At 54.8% G+C, this 24944-nt stretch overlaps 1 protein-coding gene across 1 annotated transcript; it reads left to right on the top strand.

Moving 5' to 3' along the window:
- The first annotated feature begins 1364 nt into the window (after positions 1-1364).
- SNRNP200 (small nuclear ribonucleoprotein U5 subunit 200) lies at positions 1365-24899 on the top strand. Its single transcript, XM_064638022.1, has 45 exons — positions 1365-1542; positions 2046-2209; positions 2830-3001; positions 3553-3745; positions 3962-4017; positions 4571-4669; positions 4874-5026; positions 5470-5569; positions 5912-6048; positions 6762-6845; positions 7065-7238; positions 8206-8343; positions 8462-8617; positions 9036-9206; positions 9885-10078; positions 10599-10722; positions 11048-11197; positions 11516-11626; positions 12230-12361; positions 12741-12929; positions 13345-13542; positions 13981-14133; positions 15172-15252; positions 15612-15695; positions 16105-16211; positions 16287-16405; positions 16778-16932; positions 17193-17382; positions 17692-17865; positions 18337-18497; positions 18735-18962; positions 19300-19491; positions 19986-20164; positions 20656-20807; positions 21442-21550; positions 21649-21757; positions 21933-22122; positions 22224-22388; positions 22553-22674; positions 22947-23090; positions 23708-23884; positions 23966-24126; positions 24217-24298; positions 24381-24473; positions 24561-24899. The coding sequence occupies exons 1-45, from the start codon at positions 1498-1500 to the stop codon at positions 24702-24704; spliced, it is 6411 nt and encodes a 2136-aa protein (XP_064494092.1). The 5' UTR covers positions 1365-1497; the 3' UTR covers positions 24705-24899.
- The last annotated feature ends 45 nt before the right edge of the window (positions 24900-24944 follow it).

Here is a 24944-nt window from a genome sequence, read left to right on the forward strand (position 1 = left end):
GGGCTGTGCCAGCACTGGAAACCGTCCCAAGAGGTGGTTCAGGGCTGCACCTCCTGGCAGGTTCCCCCTATATGGTGCCACCGACTGTGCCCATGCCCTGGGGGTGGCCTCGTGTCCGGTGGCTCCCACAGCTGCTCCAGCATGGCCTGGAAAAATTCCCTGGGGAGAGGGACAAGAGGTGAGGGAGGGGCCAGTGTGTACCCACGTGCCTGTCCCAGTGCTGCTGTGGCCCCAGTGCCATCCCTGGTGCCACCCACTGGTGTCACGGTCCTGGTGCCATTCCCGGTGCCATCCCCAGCCCTGGTGCCCCTGGTGCCCGTGGCGAGGGGACAGTGCCAGCAGCTGGGCCATGCCTGCTTTGTGTCTGCACAATCGGCTGGAATAAAAGAATTAGAGCAGCCGCCTCCCGGCCCTGGCACGGGGCCCTGGCAGCTCCTGCCACCCTCCCGCGGGTGGCACAGGCCGATGGCATCCCACTGGACACAGCACTGGGTGGGTTTGGCCTGGCTGCGACCTGACTGGGACACCTGCCCAGTAATCCTGCCCGGGGTCCATGCCCAGGGTACTTTTCCTGGATACCTGCCCAGGGTCCCTGCCCAGGGTCCCTGCCCAGAGTCCTTGCCTGGGTACCTGCCCAGGATGCTTTCCCAGGATCCCTGCCCAGGATACCTTTACAGGGTCCCTGCCTAGGATACTTTCCTGGAGTACCTGCCTGGGCAAGGGTGAGGGAGGAGAGGAGGACGATGAGCTCCAGGTGGGCACTGTGGATGTGGTGGCACAGCTGGGTGACCCCCAGGAACTGGAGGGGGAAGGTGCCGTGTCACCGAGGGGCCTCAAAACCCCCGTGGTGATGTCCCCGCTGGGGCAGGGCCAGGCTGGCATGGCCGGTGGGCACCACTCCAGGTGCTGGCATTGGCACTGCTCCACTAATTAGCGGGGCAGAGATAACGAGGGCGCAGCGTCCGCGGCACGCGTGGGGCACCCACGGGGCACACAGCACCAGGCCGTGGCACCGGGAGCAGGACAGACGCCTGGGAGGAGCAGAGGGGGGTGGGCAGCATCTCGCGAGGCCCTCACGCGTCCCCTCACCGCGGAACGGGCAGGGCCAGGAGCAGGTGGCGTGGCTTACTCGGGAACAGCCAATAGGAAGTGGTGAACGGAGAGCTGACCCCGCCCCTGCCCCGCCCCTGCGTTTTCAAACTCTCCGCCCCACCCACACATCTGCTGGCCAGTCAGAGCGCGGCGGGCGAGCAGTTAAACCAATCATAGCCATTTTTCAGTGCCGGGGGGCGGGGTGTAGCCCACACCAACCAATCAGAGTAGGATGGGCGCGGCCTTGCGCTCCCGGGGTGCGGACGCTTTTCCGGGTCAGGCGGAAACGGCGGCGCGACCCGGAAGTTCCGGCGCGGCGGCGGCGCGGCCTCGTCCGGCCCCGGCTCCGGCTCCGGCTCCGGTTCTGACCCTGGTCCCGGCCTCGGCCCCCATCTCGGCCCCACTATGGCGGACGTGACCGCCCGGAGCCTGCAGTATGAGTACAAGGCGGTGAGTACGGGCCCAGTGCCGTGAATCTTCCCCCGGTACCGTCAACCCCCCTCAGCGCCACGGTGAGACCCTCTGACTCATCTCAGTCCCAGGTTGGGACCCATTTCGGGATCCCCAGCCCCCCCCCCTCCCATGGAGGGACCACTCCAGCCCCCTCGGCCCCTTGGTGGGATCTCCAGTGGGACCCGCTGACTTCTTCAGTCCCATTTCAGGATCCCCTGACCCTCCTCAGCCGCACATTTGGGACCCCCGGTGTCCCTGAGCCCCATTTCAGGACCCTCAGCCCTATAGAGGGACCCGTTTCAGGACCCCCCTGACCCTTCTCAGCCCTATTTTGGGACCTCCTTATCCCCCTCAGCCTCATTCTGGGACCCCTCCCAGTTCCCCTCAGACCCATTTCAGGATCCTCATCTCCCTGAGCCCCATTCCAGGGTCTCCCTGCCTCCCCCAGCCCCATTTCAGGGTTTCCCTGAGCCCCCCTGACCCCGTTCTCCATCCCCCAGAACTCCAACCTGGTGCTCCAAGCTGACCGGTCCCTGATCGACCGCACGCGCCGGGACGAGCCTACGGGGGAGGTGCTGTCACTGGTGGGGAAGCTCGAGGGGACCCGCATGGGAGACAAGGCCCAGAGGACCAAACCCCAGATGCAGGAGGAGAGAAGAGCCAAGTGAGTGGGAGCTGGGCCTGGAATGGGAATTCCTGTCCCCAAACAGGATTTTGGGGGGTCACAGAAAGGTTTGGGGTGGGAGGGACCTTAAAGACTGTTGGCCTGACACCAGAGCAGGGTCCAGCCTGGCCTTGGGCACTGCCAGAGATCCAGGGGCAGCCACAGCCTCTCTGGGAATTGCATCCCAGCCCCTCCCCACCCTCACAGGGAGGAATTTCTTCCCCATATCCCACTCAAATCTTCCCCTTTCCAGCAGGAAGCCATTCCCCCTTGTTCTGTCCCTCCATCCCTTGTCCAAAGTCCCTCTCCTAGAGCCTCTTTGGACACTGGAAGGGGCTCCAAGATCTCCCTGGACCCTTCTCTTCTCCAGTGTTGGGAATATTTGGAGGTGGAAAACCTTGTGGTGATGTGAGCACAGGGCTGGAGACCAAACCCCACCAACGTGCATGTCAGAAACACATAGTTTTCTCCACTTGGAGTCACTTGGTCTGTGTTAGGAACTGAAAATCGAAGGGGAGAAATTAAAATCAATCAGTTTTACCCCTTTATTTTTGAAATTAAGGAGCCTTGTGGTACTTTGTGGCTCTGACTCCATGTCCCACTCCTGCTCCTGTCCACAGGAGGAGGAAGAGGGACGAGGACAGGCACGACATCAACAAGATGAAGGGCTACACTCTGCTGTCCGAGGGCATCGATGAGATGGTTGGGATCATCTACAAACCCAAGACCAAGGAGACCCGTGAGACCTACGAGGTCCTGCTGAGCTTCATCCAGGCAGCCCTGGGGGACCAGGTGAGGCTGGGATCACAGCCTGGGTTAGAGAGATCCAGCCCTTGGATTGGTTAATCTATCCCTGTCATCCCATGGGTTCATGGAGATATGAAATGGTTTGGGTTGGAGGGACAAGATCATCCTATTCCACCCCCTGCCATGGGCAGGGACACCTTCCATAGACCAAGTCCCATCCAGCCTGGCCTGGAACACTTCCAGGGACCCGGGGACATCCAGTATTTCTTCCCAATATGCAATCTAAACTAGCACATGGAGTGGTTTGCCTTGGCAGGGATCTTAAAGACCATCCAGTTCCATGGGCAGGGACACCTTCTGCTAGGCCAGGTTGCTCCAAGGCCTGTGCAACCTGGCCTTGGACACTTCCAGGGATCCAGGGGCATCCACAGCTTCTCTGGGCATCCTTTTTTTTCCTCTGTTGGTGCTGCTTTGGGGCTTGGGGATGTTCCGATGGTGATTTCATTGTGGTGAAGTGGTTCTTTGGTACTTGGGGGGCCCAGAAAGATTCAAGACTTTTTCCATATTGAATTCCCTGCTTGTCACCCCTTTCCCAGCCCCGGGACATCCTTTGTGGGGCAGCTGATGAGGTCCTGGCTGTGCTGAAGAACGAGAAGCTGCGGGACAAGGAGCGTCGGAAGGAGATCGACCTCCTGCTGGGCCAGACGGACGACACGCGGTACCACGTCCTGGTGAACCTGGGCAAGAAGATCACCGACTATGGGGGGGACAAGGAGATCCAGAACATGGGTACGGGGCCTCTCCGGCGGTGGGGCCGGGCAGAGGGGTGGCTGGTGCTGTTGGCACACAGGGAAACGCTTTGGGGTGGTTTCCAGGCCCCCGAACCGCGTTATTTTGGTGTTTCCGAGGTGTGGATGTGGGTGGGATATGGGGTGGGATATGGGTCTGGAAGTTTTGCATGTGTGGCCCAGATTTCCTGCTGAATTCCCTCCCCTCTCCCTGCAGACGACAACATCGATGAGACCTACGGGGTGAACGTGCAGTTTGAGTCTGATGAGGAGGTAGGAGATGAGGCTGGAGGTGGCTCCGCAGGGACCGCATTTGTCCCATTTCCCCCTGTCCCATTCAGAAAGGGGACGTTGGCTCAGGCTGGGACGTCTCTTACGGGCAGAACCTGGATTATTTTAGATGCCACTTCCCAGCCTGGGGAGGATTTGTGGCTTATCCTACTAATCCAAGGCTTACCATGACTCAGCGTGATGGGAGACAGATGGTGACATTTAGATCTCGTGGGGAAACTTGACAGATGGAAAAGAGGGATTTGGATGCGCTGGGTGGAGGTGTTGCACAGAAACACTCTCCAGGATTGGTTTTGGAAAGGGCTGAGAGAAAAGAGGGATAAATAGGGGATTGTTGGAGGAGTCACTGGCAGATCCTGTTTAGAGTAGAAATACCACGTGGAGCTTCACCTGAGCTGCAGCGCCACGTTCCCGCTAAAAGCACAAGTCAGGCTGTTCCCCTTGGGAATGAGCTGCCAGATGAGTCATTCTTGCCAATGAAAAGCTGCTCTTTGATGTTTGGAAGAGCCACTTACCAGATTGCTGCTTTCTACAGGAAGGGGATGAGGACATTTACGGGGAAGTCCGTGACGAGGCGTCGGACGATGACATGGAAGGGGACGAGGCTGTCGTGCGTTGCACCCTCTCAGCCAACGTGAGTCACATGGAACGTGGGCTTGGGATCATCTGGAGCAGGATTGGTGATCCTGTTGGGTTTTGGGGGTGGAAAGGAGCCTTGGAGTTCTCTGAGTGCAGCCAAAATGGGTGTTCAAGAATGAACATCCCTCTGACACCCCAAACTCTGGCTCCACCACACCAAGGCCATAGGGAAATAATGGTTTTTGGGGCTTTTCCCAAGCTCGTGGCATCGGGGGAGCTGATGAGCTCCAAGAAGAAGGATCTGCACCCCAGAGACATCGATGCCTTCTGGCTCCAGCGGCAGCTCAGCCGCTTCTACGATGACGCCATCGTGTCCCAGAAAAAGGCAGATGAGGTGCTGGAGATCCTGAAGGTCAGTGGGCACCTGATCTATGGGATCACAGCGGCCTTGAAGTGTCTATCTGCCTGGAAGGCAGGAATTTGCCCCAAAAATTTAGGTTTCTTCACATTAGATTGAGTTGTGGACAAGACTGGACTAGGCTGGGCTTAGTCTTAGTTCACAGGGATCTCTTGAGGGGGAGGTGGTTGGGTTTGTGTTGGTGTTTGCTGGGAGATCAGCATCCATGGTGTCCATTTCCCTCCTAATTCTGTTTCTGATGTGTTTTGGGCATCATGGCCTGGTGGGAAAAAAGGGAATTAGAGGGAAGGTGAGATTGTTATTTCAGGCTCAGTCGCTCAAACCTGGCCTTGTTTGCTGCTGCTGTTGAGCTGCTCATGCCTTCAGTTTCATGGAAGACAGGGATCCAGGGTCTGTGGGCACAGAGATTACTGGTCATTCCCTATCTCTTCTCCCAGACTGCCAGTGATGACCGGGAATGTGAGAACCAGCTGGTTCTGCTCCTGGGCTTCAACACCTTCGACTTCATCAAGGTCCTGCGGCAGCACCGGATGATGAGTGAGTGACCTTCATCTTCACCTCCATCACCTCCACCTCTACCTTCACTTCCTTCATCTCCTTCACCTTCACACCTCCACCATCACCCTCTGCCATCACCTTCCTCTTCCCTTCCACCCTCACCTCTACCTCCCCTTCCCTTCCACCTTCTCCGCTACCTTCACTTCCACCTTCACTCTCACTGTCAGGTCCTTCTTCACACCTCCATGTTCATCTTCCCCTCCACTTCCTGCTCTTCTGACATGATTCTGCCACAATCCAAGGCTTTTGAACTGTTGCCTTGGGAAGGTTGGACCCGTGTTTGTCCCTTGTTTGGCTCACCCTCACTCCTGTCCCCCCCAGTCCTGTACTGCACTTTGCTGGCCAGTGCCCAGAGTGAAGCTGAGAAGGAAAGGATCATGGGCAAGATGGAGGCAGATCCCGAGCTCTCCAAGTTCCTGTACCAGCTGCACGAGACGGAGAAGGAGGATCTGATCCGGGTGAGCTGGGGGGAAGCTGGGGCAGGATGGGGGATTGGCTGTGGACTGTCTGGGTTGGTTTGGGTGGGAGAGAGGAGCTGCTGACCGAGCTGGAGCCCCCAGTCCGTGGGAAATGCTGCTCAGAAAGGACAATCTTTTCACCACTTCTTGTTTTTGAGGTACACAGGACTCCGCTTTCCCAGGAAAAGGGTCATGTCAGCAACTTCCACATTTATGAACTGTCTTCAAGTGTCCTCTTTCACCTCTGGCCTCCCCCATATGAGGCTCAACCCCTCTGGTTGTCACCTCTGCTTCTCTGGGGCTGGAATGGGACACTGAACCTGATTATTGCTGTGCAGGATGACCCCTGCTTGGCCTTTGCTCTTCCAGAACTGATTTGGGGGTTGTTTTATGGGATTAATACTACATTCCTGGTTTGTGGCTGGAAACTCCCCTGGTTATGTTGTGTATTTGGTGTCTCTGGGATTGGGAAGTGCTGCTGGCTGCATTTTCCCTCCCTGCTTCCCTTCTTCTGCTCTCCCAGATGTCACATTTATGTCCTGGCCTTGAGGGCACTGGTTTTTCCTGCCACAAATGGTTTTTCCTGTTTCTGTGGATGCCTATGCTCAAAGGGAATGGGGGCACAGGACCTGCAGGGTGTGACAGGAGCTCCTGGCAGCCCATGGAGGAGGCTCAGGCTGTTCCCAGGGCTGACTCCTGGTCTCTCCCCACAGGAGGAGCGGTCCCGCCGGGAGCGTGTGCGGCAGTCCCGCATGGACACGGACCTGGAGACCATGGATCTGGACCAAGGAGGAGAGGTAAAACCCTTGGATCTGTTCCCAGTCTTCCTGAAACATGCTCAGTCAGAGCAAAAAGGTTATTTGCAGTAACATGAGCATGAAGATACCATGAACAAGCCCTGATGTGCTCCAGAGGCGCTTTCCAGCTGGATGCAGTAGCTTTTCCTTTCATCCCAGGGTGAAAACACCAGGAGAATGTTGTTCCCTAACCTGTGCCCCTTTTCCATCTGTCTCCAGGCACTGGCTCCACGACAGGTGCTGGATTTGGAGGATCTGGTGTTTGCCCAGGGCAGTCACTTCATGGCCAACAAGCGATGCCAGCTCCCGGATGGATCCTTCCGCCGGCAGCGCAAGGGCTACGAGGAGGTTCATGTGCCTGCCCTGAAACCAAAGCCTTTTGGGGCTGAAGAGGTTGGTGACCTGTCTGTTCTCACTTACTTAGTACTGAGGGACACCTCGGAGCCCTTCCAGTGCCTAAAGGGGCTCCCAGAGAGCTGGAGAGGGGCTCTGCATAAGGGGTGGAGGGACAGAACAAGGAGGAATGGCTTCCTACTGGAAAAAGGGAGATTTGGGTGGGATATTGGGAAGGAATTCCTCCCTATGAGGGAGTGAGGGCCTGGGATGGAATTCCCAGAGAGGCTGTGTACGCCCCATCCCTGGAAGTGTCCAAGGCCAGGTTGGAGCAACCTGGGATAGTGGAAGGTGTCCCTGCCCATGGCAGGGGTTGGAACAGGATGACCTTTAAGTTCCCTCCCGACCCAAACCATTGTGTGAGTCCCTGAGCTGTTGCTGATGCCGTGACAGACACTTCCTGTGACTCAGCAGCTTTGATGTGGCTGTTCCTCTCTCTCACATTCCCTGCAGACCCTTCTTTTCCACGTGTCTGAAGACACTTCCTGATTTCTGGTTTCCCACTTGTGGACTGTTCATCCTGTGCAGTGGTTTCCGTTTTGGGGCTGCTCTGCCCCGTCCAGCTGCTCTGCTGAGCCCTCAGCTCTGCTTTTTCTCTCTCCTTCCCATGTGGGCTGGAGCTGTGTGATTAATTGGGATAAATCCCCTCTTTTGATCTGTGCTGGAAGCACCGATGTGGTCTGATCTGTCCCACCACAGGAGCACAGCAGGGGTTTGATCTTCTGATGTGTAGTCAGATATAACTTAGCCTGGTTGAAGTGCATGTGCCTGCTAATGAGCCCTGTTTGATCCTTCCTTAACCTGCTCCATGATCCCAGGGCACAGGGATTTTCCTCCCATCTGGAAATAAGACATCCCTGCTGCTGCTCAACAGGCTGTCCTCGAGATCCCACATCTGCCCTGCAGCCTCTGAGATTGTAACAAAGGCTGAACTCAATGTTTTCCCATTTTTCTCCCCACTTTTCAGCAATTGGTTTCTGTGGAAAAGTTGCCCAAATACGCCCAGGCTGGATTTGAGGGGTTTAAGACCCTGAACCGTATCCAGAGCAAACTGTACCGTGCAGCGCTGGAGTCGGATGAGAACCTGCTGCTCTGTGCTCCCACGGTGAGATCCCGGGATTCAGGGCCTGTGTGAGGGGAACCCACAAAGATGATGACTTTGGGAGACCCTTTCCCCTGAAGAAGCCAGGGATCTGATGGGATTTGGTGGTCTTGCCTTCCAGGGCGCTGGGAAGACGAACGTGGCGCTCATGTGCATGTTGAGGGAGATCGGGAAGCACATCAACATGGACGGGACCATCAACGTGGATGATTTCAAGATCATCTACATTGCTCCCATGAGGTCCTTGGTGCAGGAGATGGTGGGAAGCTTTGGGAAGGTGAGGACAGGTTTGGTCCTGCCCATGCTGGAACATAGGAGAGGGTGGATGGGTGTCCTGTGCCTGGAGGCACTTTGAATTTGGGGAGCAGTTTTGGGCTCCTCATGACAAAACATTGAGGGGCTGAAGCGTGTGCAGGGAAGGGGACGGAGCTGGGAAAGGGTCCGGAGCACCAGGAGCAGCTGAGGGAGCTGTGGGGGCTCAGCCTGGAGAAGAGGAGGCTCAGGGGGGACCTTCTCGCTCTGCAACTCCCTGACAGGAAGGAGGAGCTGGGGGAAGTCAGACTCTGCTCCCAGGGAACGAGGGACAGGACAAGGGGAAACGGCCTCAAGCTGTGCCAGGGGAGGTTTAGATTGGATATAGTGAAAATTCCTTCACGGAAGAGGCTGTCCATGTTTGCCCTGTGGTTTCCTCCCAGCGCTTGGCCACATACGGGATCAACGTGGCCGAGCTGACCGGGGACCACCAGCTGTGCAAGGAGGAGATCAGCGCGACCCAGATCATCGTGTGCACCCCCGAGAAGTGGGACATCATCACCCGCAAGGGAGGGGAGAGGACCTACACCCAGCTGGTGCGACTGGTCATACTGGTGAGCAGCACTAGGGCCTCAGAGCCCCGGCAGGGAGGAGGAGGAGGGTGGGGAGCGCTGTGTCCTCCATCTCTGTGGTTCCTGAACGTGTGTGAAGGTGTCTCTTGGTTCTGGAGACACTCAGGCTTTGAGCCCTGCGCTGAGCTGCTCCAGTCCACAAAAGCCAAGGAATCACCCCAAAAATGGATCAGGTTTTCCAGAGAGGTTGTGGATTGCCCATCCCTGGAGGCATCCCAAGTTTCCAAGGCTGGGAATCAACAAGTTGCTCCACTTGTAGGTTTTTGGGATGAAAGGTTTGAAAGTATAATTCCCTGCTTAAAGAGGGCTTCTAAGAAAGATGGGGAAGGGGTTTTGGAAAGGGCCTGGAGGGTCAGGACGAGGGGAATGGCTTCCCCCTGACAGAGGGCAGGGTTAGATGGGACATTCCTTCCCTGGGAGGGTGGGGAGGGGCTGGAATGGAATTCCCAGAGCAGCTGTGGCTGCCCCTGGATCCCTGGAAGTGTCCAAGGCCGGATTGGATGGGGCTTGGAGCAACCTGGGATAGTGGAAGGTGTCCCTGTGCATGGCAGGGGGTGGGACTGGATGGCTTTAAGGTCCTTCCAACCCAAACCATTCCACAATTCAATGAAAGAGGCAGTTTGGAGCAGGGATAACCCTGTTCCCATTCCCTCTGTGCAGGATGAGATCCACCTCCTGCATGACGACCGCGGCCCCGTCCTGGAGTCCCTGGTGGCCAGAGCCATCCGGAACATCGAGATGACCCAGGAGGATGTGAGGCTGGTTGGCCTCAGTGCCACCCTGCCCAACTACGAGGACGTGGCCACGTTCCTGAGGGTGGACCCAGCCAAAGGCTTGTTCTACTTTGATAACAGGTACCTTGGAAAGCTTTTCCAGCTGGACTTACACCTCCCTCCTTCAGCAGCATAGAGTGTCCATCTGTCAGATGGTGCCAGGGCCTTACCAGACCTTCAGCACATGTTTAGTTGCTCTTTGATGGGTCATTAAAAGCATTTTTGGGTCTAGAGCAGTTAAATACATCCCTCAAATCATATTCCTGCATGGTCATCCCTGCAGGAAGGTGCTGGGAGAAGGCAGAGAAGCTCTGCCACCCCTGTGGGCAGCAGGAGCTGCTGGAAGGAAGCCTAAACTAGGATAATGGTAGTTCCCAGAACACCCTCTTTGCTCCCTGAGTAGCAAATGGATTCCAGGAATCAGGAGGGATTGTGGCTGGTCCTTATGGCTCAGCTAGAGCCATCAGAGCTCTGAGTACATCAAGGCACAAAGGAGTTGAGCTGGCCAAAAAGCAGGATGCCTTTGGATACCTTTTGACCTTTGTGGGAGGGTTTTTTCTCTCATTTTCTCTTTGATGGGTTGGGGTTTTTTCCCCCACAGCTTCCGCCCAGTGCCCCTGGAGCAGACCTATGTTGGCATCACAGAGAAGAAAGCCATCAAACGCTTCCAGATCATGAATGAGATTGTTTATGAGAAGATTATGGAGCATGCTGGGAAGAACCAGGTTGGAGACTTCATTCCTGACACACTTAATCCCCTTTGAGCTCCTGTTGCTCTGGAGAAGCTGCAGTAGAGGGGAGGTTCATGAGGGGAGAAGGAACACAGTTTTCTCTGTGCCAGCTCTGATTAATGTAGGGTTAGTCCTTTTAGGATGAGGAAATTTTGGTGTGCTGCCCTATTAAATCAGGAGCTCTATGTGCAGCCACATCTGGATTAATTCCAGGTCTCTCCTTACCCCGAGCACCAGGAGCAGGTTGGGTTGGGCATCTTTTTCAGGAGCTGCCACAGTGATTCCTTGCTCAGTGATGTCTCATCTGCTTGTTTGACAGGTCCTGGTGTTTGTGCACTCCAGGAAGGAGACTGGGAAGACAGCCAGGGCCATCAGGGACATGTGCCTGGAGAAGGACACCCTGGGCCTCTTCCTGCGGGAGGGCTCAGCCTCCACCGAAGTTCTGAGGACGGAAGCTGAGCAGTGCAAGGTGAGATTGGATAGACTGGATTGGATACTGGGGAAATTCCTTCATGGAACAGGCCATTCAGCCCTGGCACAGGGGTGGAGCCTCCATCCCTGGGGGGATTTAACATCCCTGGGGATGTGGCACTTGGGGACATGGGTTAGGGGTGGCCTTGATAGTCCTGGGGGAATGGTTGGACTCGATGATCTTAGAAGGCTTTTCCATGATTCCATGATAAACATCCTACCAGTTTGGTGCAGATTCACAGCCTTTCCCCTGGGATGCTCCACCTTGTTTTCTCCCTGGGTAGAAACCCCAGAGCTGGTTGTGTTTATGCCACAGAACCTGGAGCTGAAGGATCTCCTGCCCTACGGCTTTGCCATCCACCACGCCGGGATGACCCGCGTGGACCGGACGCTGGTGGAGGATCTGTTTGCTGACAAGCACATCCAGGTAAGCCAGGAGCACTTCCAGGAGGAGTCACAGCTTTAGCCAGGGCAGGCTCTTCACAAAAAACACAGTCTGTGTTTTCCAATGGCCTTTTTGGGGCAAAATCCTGAGGATCAAGGGTAGCCAACCCCATCCCACTCTGCTGCTGGAGGCAGCCTTGAGTTTCCTGAAGAATAGGATCCAAATAGAGACTTAAAGCATTTGGTCAGGAGAAGAGAGGGCAGGGATTTATCCCCTTGGCCTGGCTGATTTTCCTGAAGAGTAGGAATAAAATAGGTAAAAACATGTGGCCAGGAGGGCAGGAATTTCAGATGATTTCAGCCAGAACTCTGTCCCAGAGCTGGTTCCTCCTCAAATGCCACTTTGGCAAAACCTCATCCAAAATTTCCTGGCCATGGGATAAATGGAAGGATTTTTTTGGTTTCTCAGAAAATTTGGGTAAAGATCCCTCTGTTCACCTCTTCTTCCATGTTCAGCTGTGAAGACAGTCCCGTTTCCCAGTCTTTATCCCTTTTGTGCTTGTCTGGAGTTGGGCCCAGCATTTAGATCCATGTTTTCCTTGGGAAGAGGTTTGTGCCTGGCTTTGATCCCTGTTTTTCCCTGCAGGTGCTGGTCTCCACAGCCACCCTGGCCTGGGGGGTGAACCTTCCTGCCCACACTGTCATCATCAAGGGGACTCAGGTGTACAGCCCAGAGAAGGGGCGCTGGACCGAGCTGGGAGCCCTGGACATCCTCCAGGTGAACTTCTGGGAACAAAGAAACCACCAGGACCCCGGGGCAGGATTTTCCCTTCCTCAGATCCCACATTTAAAATCTCTGTTTGTGTCTTCTCCGTGCAGTCGCTCCCTATTCTTTCCTGTCAGACAGTCCCTGTGTTCTGGACAAATAATTCCTCCATAATTCCTTGCCCAGACACATCTGAGCTATTTCTATGTGTCTCCTGCCAGCTGGAAGTAGCAGCAGGCTGAGCAACCTGGCAGAAAAGCCCCAGGACATGGCAGCAAGGAGAAATTCCTTGTTTGATGGTTGAATTTGATGATCTTGGAGGTGTTTTCCAACCAAAACAATGGAATTCCAAAGCTTTGATGTTTTGCTGACCTCATTTTCCCATTTTCAGATGCTGGGACGTGCTGGGAGACCCCAGTACGACACCAAAGGAGAGGGAATTCTTATCACATCCCATGGCGAGCTCCAGTATTACCTGTCCCTGCTCAACCAGCAGCTCCCCATCGAGAGCCAGATGGTGTCAAAGCTCCCGGACATGCTGAACGCAGAGACCGTCCTTGGGAATGTCCAGAATGCCAAGGCGAGTGGGAATCTCTGCTTTCCACAGGGATTTGTGCCCTTGGTTGGCACCCAGTGGGAACTGGGAGGAGATAAGAGATTTGGAGCCATGGTAATTACTGGGTGGGGAATCAGGTGCAGAGTGGATGCTTCCGTCACTGAGAGTGAAGTTTTCCATGTGGAAAAGGACACTCAGGGAAAAATCTGCATGTGGAAGATGGGTGTTTTTTTGGATTTTAATTCACTAATATTTTTCTGGTGCAGGAGAGGAGCTGTGGGTGGTCCTGCTGGGCTTCCATGCTCTGGTTTAGTGTGATCCAGTGGGATTGAGCTGGGATCAGGTTCTGTGTCAGATCTGGAGCACCTGGCTCTGAGCTGGAACATCACCTGTGATTTCCAAGGGCTGTGTTCATGGGATGGTGTTGGTGTTCCCTCAGGATGCAGTGAACTGGCTGGGCTATACCTACCTGTACATCCGGATGCTGCGCTCCCCAACCCTCTATGGAATCTCCCACGATGACCTGAAGGCTGATCCGCTCCTGGACCAGCGGCGCCTGGACCTGGTGCACACCGCGGCCCTGATGCTGGACAAGAACAACCTGGTGAAGTACGACAAGAAAACTGGGAATTTCCAGGTGAGGCAGCCCCTGGGGAAGGTACTGGGAGCCAGCAGAGCATCCCCTGGCTGGGAGAAGGGATACAGTTAAACACGGATCTCAAGGAATGCCGCTGGGCATGTCTGTGGTTCCAGGGAGGTGGCACAGGATAACACCTGGCCCTGGGATAACACCTGGGATAACACCTGGCCCTCAAACCTGCTTTGTGTTTGCTGCTGCCTCCTGGGCAGATTCCCATTCCTGTTGCATTTCCATTGCTTCAGAGAGAGTGAGACAAGAAAGGGGAATTAGGCACCAGGAAAAACAGCTTTCCTGGGAAATCAGGAATCAAGAAAAGCAGCTTTCCTGGGATGTTTGCAGCCTAGGAGTTTTTCCTGTAGCCATTTTCCCTGCTGCAGCCCTGTTCTCATCCAGCCTGTGCCAGGAGCAGTTGGAATCTGAGCCTTGTCCCCCCAGGTGACGGAGCTGGGCCGCATTGCCAGCCACTACTACATCACCAACGAGACCGTGCAGACCTACAACCAGCTCCTGAAACCCACCCTGAGCGAGATTGAGCTCTTCCGGGTCTTCTCCCTGTCCTCGGAATTCCGGAACATCACCGTGAGGGAGGTACGGAGCCAAACAACAACAAAACTACAGGAGAGCCAGAAGCAAAAGAAGATGAGGGTCCCAGAGTGGTCAGGGAGAAAGATGGAAGGATATGGGATCAATCCTGCTTTTTTTTGCCCAAAGAACTAGGATGCAATGTAATTGCAATAGCTGATCCATATTTTCCTAGTGTTTTCCACAGTGTTTTCTATCCAGGTCTTTTCTGATCGAGTTCTCTCATCCTCTGTCATCCCAGTTTCTGTTCGTAGGATGTGCATTCCTGACTTCAGGAAGCGCATCCCCAGTTTCAGGATGTGCATCCCTAATTTCACAACCATTTTTAATGCCAAAATCTGGCTGGAAAAGCTCAGGGAAGGAACATGTTTGTTTTTTCTCTGAGGCCTTTCTTGGAAGCATCACCCTGTGAGGGAGCAGGTTAAAGAAATAAGGAAAGACATGATTGTGAGGAAAAGATTCCTATGAATAAGAGGAGCAATGAGAGACCCAGAATATAGAATATATAGAATATAAAATATTTTTAATACTTGGAAGTATTATTGATCTTCCACTTCTTTCCAAGTGATTCCAAGCTGGAAATTGGAATCTTCAGAAGTTCCTAGGAGAGGAAAAGACTGATGAGCAAAACAGACATGAGCCTGTTTCCCAGGAAACAGAATAAAAACCTTAGGAATTTTTTCTCTAGAATTCATTTCTAATCTTGTCAGACTTTTATTTAGTAAGGGGGATCTGGAATTGGTGAGTTTAATTTCTTCAAGAGTTGCAATTCTCCTGTTCCCCCCCTTCCCGAGTCATGGCTTGAGCTCTCCTCTAGGGAGTGTTTGCTTGGAAGGACCTCAAAAGACCTCCAGACCCTTTTCCACTGGAACAACCCCCTCCCAGCTTTGTGAAGGCAGGAAAAGTGTCCAGACGAGGCAGAGAAAAGTGGGGAAAATATGAAAAATCTGCCTGTTCTGGGTGACACAGATCCTGGTGCTGCAGGAACAAAGCAGAGCTTTCCCTGAGGGACCATCTCATCCCTCCTGCCTTGTTTTCCTGCAGGAAGAGAAGCTGGAGCTGCAGAAGCTGCTGGAGCGAGTTCCCATCCCGGTGAAGGAGAGCATTGAGGAGCCCAGTGCCAAGGTGAGCCCTGGAGGGGCTTCTCTGCCTGTCTAGAGGGGAGCAGGATCCTTGGGAGAGAGCTGGGATAGCAAATCCCCCCTGGGCAAGGAATTCTGCTCCCTTCCCTCTGTGGGACATCCTGGATGTGTCTGGAATGCTCAAAGAGCTGCAGGTGCTCCATGTCCCTGGTTGGGGACAGCCAGTCCCATTGGTCACTGCTGTCCTGCCGTGTCCATCCCAATCCACTGGGATTGGGCACCAAGAGGGGAGCTGAGAGAGGGAATCAGGTAGCAGGAAAAGCAGCTTTCCTGGGAAATATGGCACCAGGAAAAGCAGCTTTCCTGGGATGTATCTTGAGAGTCTCTCCTTGTCCTTCCCAGATCAACGTGCTCCTGCAGGCCTTTATCTCCCAGCTGAAGCTGGAGGGGTTCGCCCTCATGGCTGACATGGTGTATGTGACCCAGGTGAGGAGCGAGCATGTTCCCTTAGCATCTGTCTAATCCCACAACTCTTTCCACCTCAGACATTGAGTTTATGTTCAAAAATGCCTCTGGAAATCAGAGCTGGGAGCGGTGGGAAGGTGTAATTCCTGTCGGGGTGGGAATGAGATCTTCATGGGAGTCTCCGGTTTGGAATCACAATAATTAAGGGGCTGCTCCTGGATCCCTGGAAGTGTTCAAGGCCGGGTTGGACCGGACTTGGAGCAACCTGGGATAGTGGAAGGTGTCCCTGCCCATGGCAGGGGGTGAGACTGGATGGGCTTTAAGGTCCCTTCCAGCCCAAACAATTCCATGAGTTTTAGCTGGTCAGGAACTGGGGTGGGAAGGAGGGAAGGGTGGGATATGCTGACCCAGAGCTGCTCCATGCCCACAGTCGGCCGGGAGGCTCATGAGAGCCATCTTTGAGATCGTCCTCAACCGGGGCTGGGCCCAACTCACAGACAAGACCCTCAACCTCTGCAAGATGATCGACAAGCGCATGTGAGTGAGGAGTCCAGGGAGGTCCTGCTTCCAGGCTTCCCAGGGTTCCCGTGCCTGATCCGTGTGTCCCTGCAGGTGGCAATCCATGTGTCCTCTGCGCCAGTTCAAGAAGCTGCCTGAGGAGGTGGTGAAAAAAATTGAGAAGAAGAATTTCCCCTTTGAGCGACTCTACGACTTGAACCACAATGAAATCGGTACTGAGGCACGGGAGGGGGCTGCCTGTTCCCACCCCTCCTTTGGGAAGGGGTGTGGGACACTGGCACAGCTTGTCCAGAGGGGTTGTGGCTGTCCCTGAATCCCTGGAAGTGTTCCAAGGCTAGATTGGAGCAACTTGATCTAGTGGAAGGTGTCTCTGCCCCTGACAGAGGGTTGGAGTGGATGGGTTTTAACCCAAACCATTCCATGATTTCATGTTTTGATGCAGAGACTGGGGGGCTTGTTCCTGGTGAGGGTCTTGGTACAGCTGGAGGAGGGCAGAGGCTTCATCCTGGTGCCTTCCAGCTGCTGGGATTGCTTGGAATCCTCAGTTTGGGAGCTGTGGTCACGGTATCCCCTTTTTCTTGCAGGAGAACTGATCAGGATGCCCAAAATGGGCAAAACAATCCACAAATACGTTCATCTGTTCCCCAAACTGGAGCTGTCCGTGCATTTACAGCCCATCACCCGCTCCACCCTCAAAGTGGAGCTCACCATCGCTCCTGACTTCCAGTGGGATGAGAAGGTGAGTTCTGCCTCCAAACATCATCAGGATGGCAGGGAAAAGGGGGAATTTTGGGGCTGAGTTGTGAAAATCATGAGGGAAAATACTCTGGTTTAAAAAGGGGCATTTTTGGGGACTTGTTTGTGAAAATCATCAGGGTAAATACCCTGTTTGCTGGAAAAAGGGCATTTTTGGGTCTGGGTTGCTGTGGGACAGCTGCTGGTTGTCTGGAACTGGGGGCTCTGGGCTGTGCCCTGAAGGTGAGATCTGTCCCTGCTCAGGTCCACGGCTCATCCGAGGCCTTCTGGATCCTGGTGGAGGATGTGGACAGTGAGGTGATTCTGCACCATGAGTACTTCCTGCTGAAATCCAAGTATGCCCAGGACGAGCACCTGGTGACCTTCTTTGTGCCTGTGTTTGAGCCACTGCCCCCCCAGTACTTCATCCGGGTGGTCTCCGATCGCTGGCTCTGTGAGTCCCCTCACCCCAGTGCACCCCAGTGCTTCCCCCAAGGGCCTCAGGGGTTGGATAATCCTCCCTCTGAGTGCTTTTCTGGAGGAAAAACCTCCTGGAATCCAAGTGACAACAGAACTGGAGGAGCCCTTGACAGCGGGAGTGCAGGGGTGGAGCTGTGGGAGTGGGTTTGGAGGGGAAAATGTTTGTGCAGGTAGGGAGGGAGCCGTGGAAGGGGTTTTGGAGCTGAAAATATGTTTTTGTGTGTAGAGATGGAGCCATGGGAGTGGTTTTGAAGGTGAAAATGTGTTTTTGTGTGTGTGACAGCCTGTGAGACCCAGCTGCCCGTTTCCTTCCGGCACCTGATCCTCCCAGAGAAGTATCCCCCCCCCACGGAGCTGCTGGACCTGCAGCCCCTGCCCGTGTCGGCCCTGCGGAACAGCGCCTTCGAGAGCCTCTACCAGGACAAGTTCCCCTTCTTCAACCCCATCCAGACCCAGGGTGGGTGTTTCACTTCCTTCAAGCTGCCCCCCCAGCCCCATCCAGCCTTGTTTTTGTGGGATTTATCCGTGTGAAGTCAGGAATTTCATACCAAATGATGTCTCCCTCAACCTCCTGGAGCCTGCGAGGTTTGATGTCTCAAAAGCTTCCTCCAGAGGATCTTTGGCACATTCCTGAAGCAGCAGATTTGCTCCTGGATGCTGTGCCCAAACTTTTCCAGCTCTGCTGCTTGCAGGGATGAAGTTGGGAGCTTCCCTCTTGGAGTTTCCCTGCCTGGAGTGGGGAATTCCCACTTGGGAGCTCCTGTAACAGATTAGAACCTGTTTTGCTCAGTGAATCCTAGGCTAAAACTCCCTAAACAGCCTTTTCTGGAGCTCCTCTTGTGTAGGCTGGATCCAGACCATGTTTTCCCGTCCCATTCCCAGAAATCCATGGGGATTTTCACTGAACTGGTTGTCCCTGTGTCCCCAGTGTTCAACACGGTTTACAACAGCGATGACAACGTGTTTGTGGGAGCCCCCACGGGGAGTGGGAAAACCATCTGTGCCGAGTTTGCCATCCTGAGGATGTTGCTCCAGAATTCCGAGGGACGCTGTGTGTACATCACTCCCATGGAGGCCCTGGCAGAGCAGGTGGGTCCAGCATCCTGGGAATACCTGGGGCTTTATCTCAGCTTTGATTTCCATCCTCATCCCCTGTTTCATTTTCCTCATCCCTTCTTTGCTGTCACAACCCTTGGGATAACTCCAGAGTTATCTGATTATTGTGTCCTCCCTGAGGGAGCAGAGGCACTATCCCACTGCCAGCCTGCATCAGGAATTTGGTAGGAATTTGAGGGTAACAGCAGCATCTTTCTCATTCGTTGGCAGGTTTTCATGGACTGGTACGAGAAGTTCCAGGAGCGCCTCAACAAGAAGGTGGTTCTGCTGACGGGGGAAACCAGCACCGACCTGAAGCTGCTGGGAAAAGGGAACATCATCATCAGCACCCCGGAGAAGTGGGACATCCTGTCCCGCCGCTGGAAGCAGAGGAAGAACGTCCAGAACGTGAACCTGTTCATCGTGGATGAAGTGCACCTGATTGGGGGGGAAAATGGGGTGAGTTGGGGAGGGGAGAAGGTGCTTCTCCTTGAGGGATGTCCCTCATGGTGGATGGACTGGTGCTGTGTCCAGTCTGGATCAGCTTTTCCTGCTGGGAATGGGGTGGATTGATCCTGTATCCAGGTCCAATCAGCTTTCCTTGCTGAGAATGGGGTGGATTGATCCTGTATCCACTCTCAGCTCAACTTCCCCAGCTGGGAATTCTCCCGTGGGCTGGCATAGGAGAGCTGTATCCCTTGGGAAGCTCAGGAGGGGCATCCCCTGGAATCCCCACCTGTTCCCCAGCGGGGAGCTCTCCGTGTCCCCATTCCCACTCCAAGATGTGTCCCCACAGCCCGTGCTGGAGGTGATCTGCTCCCGGATGCGCTACATCTCCTCTCAGATCGAGCGGCCGATCCGCATCGTGGCCCTCAGCTCCTCCCTGTCCAACGCCAAGGACGTGGCCCACTGGCTGGGCTGCAGTGCCACCTCCACCTTCAACTTCCACCCTAACGTGCGCCCCGTGCCCCTGGAGCTGCACATCCAGGTAGGGCTGGGAATGGCACCTGTGTGCCTCCTGCCCCGGAGGGGGATGGTGCCTTGGGATTGTTGTTAATTCTTGTTGTTGTTAATAATCCCTTGGGATTGTTGTTAGTTCCTGTTATTGTTAATTCTTGTTTCATTGATTCTTGTTAGTAATCCTTTTGGGATAGATTAGAGTGAAAGGACACTGAATGATTGGGGTTTATTAATTAATTAATAAAAATATAAGTTATTATTTTATTATATTGCATTGTTATATATTATTGCAATTATTATTGCCTTCTTTGCTCTGACACACAACCCTTGTTCCCAAATCTAAGATGTCTCCTAGTCCACATTAACTAATCACTGATACAGGTAATTAAGGCAGCTGGCACAAGACTATTAATATATTTTATAATGTCGTTATAGTGTGATTATGTGATTATAATGTGATTATAATACAATATCTATATTTTTAAAGAAAACGTAACTGGTTTGGTGACTCTCCCTGGGCAGGGCTTCAACATCAGCCACACGCAGACGCGGCTGCTGTCCATGGCCAAGCCTGTGTACCACGCTGTCATGAAGCACTCGCCCAAAAAACCCGTCATTGTCTTCGTGCCGTCCCGCAAACAGACCCGGCTCACGGCCATCAACATCCTCACCACCTGTGCCTCGGATGTGCAGCGCCAGAGGTGGGGACATGGGGCTGGGGGGGACATGGGGCACTTGGGGGGGGACATGGGGCACCTGGGGGGACATCACGGGGGGACTCGCACCCCAGCGAGGGGCTGGAGTGTGTCCAGGGAAGAGGACGGAGCTGGGGAAGTGGCTGAGGGAGCTGGGGGGGCTCAGCCTGGAGAAAAGGAGGCTCAGGGGGGACCTTCTCACTCTCTGCAACTCCCTGACAGGAGGGGGAGCTGGGGGGGTCGGGCTCTGCTCCCAGGGAACAAGGGACAGGATAAGGGGAAACGGCCTCAAGCTGTGCCAGGGGAAGGTCAGGTTGGATATTGGGAAATTCCTTCATGGAAAGGGCTGTCCAGCCCTGGCACAGGGGTGAAGTCCCCATCCCTGATGGCACTTGTGAACATGGTCAGTGGTGGCCTGGGCAGCACTGGGGGAACAGTTGGACTCGATGATCTTACTGGATTTTTCCAACCCAAACCATTCCATGGTTCCCGGGCAGGTTCCTGCACTGCGCAGAGAAGGACCTGGTGCCGTACCTGGACAAGCTGAACGACAACACCCTGAAGGAGACACTGGTGAATGGGGTTGGGTACCTGCACGAGGGGCTCACGGCCATGGAACGACGTGTGGTGGAGCAGCTCTTCAGCTCTGGTAAGGGGTAGGGTGGGGACAGGGCCTGGAACCCTTTTCCTTGGAGCTCAACAGTGCCCAAAGTCTTGGGACTGGAGATGACACCTTGTCCAAGCTTTGTGGCACTTCTAACAGAGACCTGAGAGCCCCTTCCAGAGACTAAAGGGGCTCCAGGAGCTGGAGAGGGACTTTGGACAATGGCCTGGAGGGACAGGACAAGGAGGAATGGCTTCCCACTGACAGAGGGCAGGGTTAGATGGGATAGTAGGAAGGAATTCTTACCTGTGAGGGTGGGGAGGGGCTGGAATGGAATTCCCAGAGCAGCTGTGGCTGCCCCTGGATCCCTGGAAGTGTTCAAGGCCAGGTTGCACAGGGCTTGGAGCAACCTGGGCTAGTGGAAGATGTCCCTGCCCATGGCAGGGGGTGGAACAGGAAGATCTTTAAGGTCCCTTCCAACCCTAACCATTCCATGATTCCGTGATCCTCTACCTCTCACATCCAAAAAATCTGCCATCTTAAACATCACCCCCCACCTTTCCTGCACCTCCCTGTATTCCCAGACCCCTCTGGGGAGCACAGAACCCCACAGATCTCTCCCCCCCCCAATTCCAGTGCCCTGCAAAAATGCTGAGCACCCTCCCTGTTCCCCTTCCAGGCGCAGTCCAGGTGATGGTGGCCTCCCGCAGCCTGTGCTGGGGCATGAACATCGCAGCCCACCTGGTGATCATCATGGACACCCAGTACTACAACGGCAAGATCCATGCGTGAGTGGAGCCCCCCAATCCCACAGGGCCTCATTCCTGCCCAAGGGGATCCCTGGGAGCTCTGCTTGGAGCTCTGCTCACCCTCTGTCCCTGCCCAGGTATGTGGATTACCCCATCTACGATGTGCTGCAGATGGTGGGCCACGCCAACCGCCCGCTGCAGGACGACGAGGGCCGTTGTGTCATCATGTGCCAGGGGTCCAAGAAGGTGGGTGAGGGCTGGAGCACATTCCTGGTCTTCAGATATCTTCCTAGGGTGTGGAGGCAGATGTTTCTCTCCCAGCTGATGGATAACCCTCACTCAGAGCTGTGTGGCTGCGACCTGGGAGTCGCTCTGGGATTTTGGAGGTTTATTTACCCCTTCCCTCCTGCCCTGGCTGTAGGATTTCTTCAAGAAGTTCCTGTATGAGCCCCTGCCAGTGGAATCCCACCTGGATCACTGCATGCACGACCACTTCAACGCCGAGATCGTCACCAAGACCATCGAGAACAAGCAGGATGCGGTGGATTATCTCACATGGACCTTCCTGTACCGCAGGATGACCCAGAACCCCAACTACTACAACCTGCAAGGTGGGCAGAGAGGGCTGAGGGTATCAGGGACCCTCTGCCTGTGGGCTCTGCAGCTTTTTTTGCCCTTCCTGGAAAGTCTCTGAGCTCTGCTGTACCCACAGGTGTGTCCCACAGGCACCTTTCAGATCACCTCTCCGAGCTGGTGGAGCAGACCCTGAGCGACCTGGAGCAGTCCAAGTGCATCAGCATCGAAGATGAGATGGATGTGGCTCCTCTGAACCTGGGCATGATTGCTGCCTACTACTACATCAACTACACCACCATAGGTGAGGGCTCCCCAGGGACAGGCACCACACCTGCCCTCTGTTCCTGATCCAGTGCCACAGGTGACAGAGAAGGTGCTGTGGGTGTGTAAAACTCCATCCTTTTGCCTCTTTTCTCTGAAAAAAAATCAGTGTTTTCATGCTGTCTCCACTCCTCCCTTCCCCAGAGCTCTTCAGCATGTCCCTTAATGCCAAGACCAAGGTGAGAGGGCTCATTGAGATCATCTCCAACGCTGCTGAGTACGAGAACATCCCCATCCGGCACCACGAGGACAACCTGCTGCGCCAGGTGAGGCTCAGGGGGGCAATTTCTGAACGACTGGACATGGTGCTCAGAGCTCTGGGCTGGGTGACAAGGTGGGGATTGGTCACAGGTTGGACTCAGTGACCTTGGAGGTCTCTTCCAACCTAATTAATTCTGCAATTCTGTGATCTCAGAGCTCTTTCCCATCCTAATTAATGCTGTGATTCCAAAAGGTGGTTTCTCTGCATCACCCCAGGGATGGAATTGTCCATGTTTTCAGGGTAAAGCACTGATGGGTTAATCATTTCTTCCCACAGCTGTCCCAAAAGGTCCCCCACAAGTTGACCAACCCCAAATTCAATGATCCCCACGTCAAGACCAACCTGCTGCTCCAGGCCCACCTGTCCCGGATGCAGCTGAGTGCGGAGCTGCAGTCAGACACCGAGGAAATCCTCAGCAAGGTGGGGCTGGGGGGCCCACCAAAACCACTCTGTCACTGCCCTCCACAACTGGACAGAGGAGAGAAAATATAGGGAAAGGTCCATGAGTTGTGATAAGGACAGGGAGAGATCACCTCCATGGGCAAAACAGACTCGAACTGGGGATAGGAATTGAATTTATTACCAACCAAATCAGAGCAGGATAATGAAAAGTTAAATAAGTCTTCAAAAAACACTTTCCCCTCCCTCCTTCCCAGGCTCTCCCTCCTACCTCCAGAGATGGGAATGGGGGTCACAGTCAGTTCATACCATGTTGCTCCTCCTGCTCTGCAGGGCTGCTCCTCTCACATGTTCTCACTCTGCTCCTCCCTGCACCCAGTTCCATCCGTGCCATAACTTTTTCCTTAAACATGTTATCCCAGAGGTGTAACTGTCATTCCTGCTGGGCTCAGCTTTGGCCAGTGGTGGGTCTGTCCTGGGTCTGCTGGAATTGGCTTTGCTGGACATGGGGCAAACTTCTGGTAGTTTCTCACTGAATCCAACCCTGTAGCCCCTCCACTACCAATCCCTGGGCACACCAACCCAACTCCCCGTGTCACCGTCTCCACCCCTTAACCCGTTCTGTCCCCCATGTCCAGGCGATCCGGCTGATCCAGGCCTGCGTGGACGTGCTGTCCAGCAATGGGTGGCTGAGCCCAGCTCTGGCCGCCATGGAGCTGGCCCAGATGGTCACCCAGGCCATGTGGTCCAAGGACTCCTACCTCAAGCAGCTGCCTCACTTCACCTCGGAGCACATCAAGCGCTGCACGGACAAGGTAAATCCTGGTGGGAGGAGCACCAGGGTCCTGCCCTCGGAGTGCCAGGAAGCTCCAGGCTGAAAAAATCCCTCCTTGCAGGGTGTGGAGAGCGTGTTTGACATCATGGAGATGGAGGACGAGGACAGGAACGCGCTGCTGCAGCTCTCAGATGCCCAGATCGCCGATGTCGCCCGGTTCTGCAACCGCTACCCCAACATTGAGCTGTCCTACGAGGTGGTGGACAAGGACAGCATCCGCAGGTGGGTGGCCTTGGGGTCCCTCCAGCTGGGTGGAATTTAAGGTCCCTCCAACCCCAACCATTCCACAATTCTGTGGTTCTGTTCCTGCAGTGGAGGGCCCGTGGTGGTGCTGGTGCAGCTGGAGCGTGAGGAGGAGGTCACAGGGCCTGTCATCGCACCCCTGTTCCCTCAGGTATGGTGACACCGGGGTGGCAGGTTGGGGAGGGGGGGAATTGTCCCCAGATCTCACCTGTTTGCTCCTCCCTCCCCCTCAGAAACGTGAGGAGGGCTGGTGGGTGGTGATCGGAGACTCCAAGTCCAACAGCCTCATCTCCATCAAGCGCCTGACGCTGCAGCAGAAGGCCAAGGTGAGTAGGGGGTGGCACCGGGGGTGGCACTGGGCACCTTCCCTGCTGTCCCTGCTGCCATCCCAACACCTCCCCCTCCCCACCCAGGTCAAGCTGGATTTTGTGGCTCCAGCCACGGGGACTCACAACTACACATTGTACTTCATGAGTGACGCCTACATGGGCTGTGACCAGGAGTACAAGTTCAGTGTAGACGTGAAGGAGGCGGAAAGCGACAGTGACTCTGACTGATCCCAGGCCAGAGGATCCCCCCCAGAGCTCAGCCCCCCACCCCCAACCTCCACAGCACTCGTGTCCCCTCCCTTTGTGTTGTTTCCATGTGTTTTCCACATGTTTTCCTTTGGTTTTTTAAAGTGTGGATGCTTTGTACAGTGTTTTCTAGGCAGGAGCTGCATGACAGCAACTGCAATAAATCTCGGGACCTGACTGTGCTGATGGGGTGAGGAGGGGGGGAAAAAGTGTGACTCCAGA

The sequence above is a fragment of the Pseudopipra pipra genome, chromosome 28 (assembly GCF_036250125.1).
Source record: "Pseudopipra pipra isolate bDixPip1 chromosome 28, bDixPip1.hap1, whole genome shotgun sequence".
Lineage (NCBI taxonomy): Eukaryota > Metazoa > Chordata > Aves > Passeriformes > Pipridae > Pseudopipra > Pseudopipra pipra.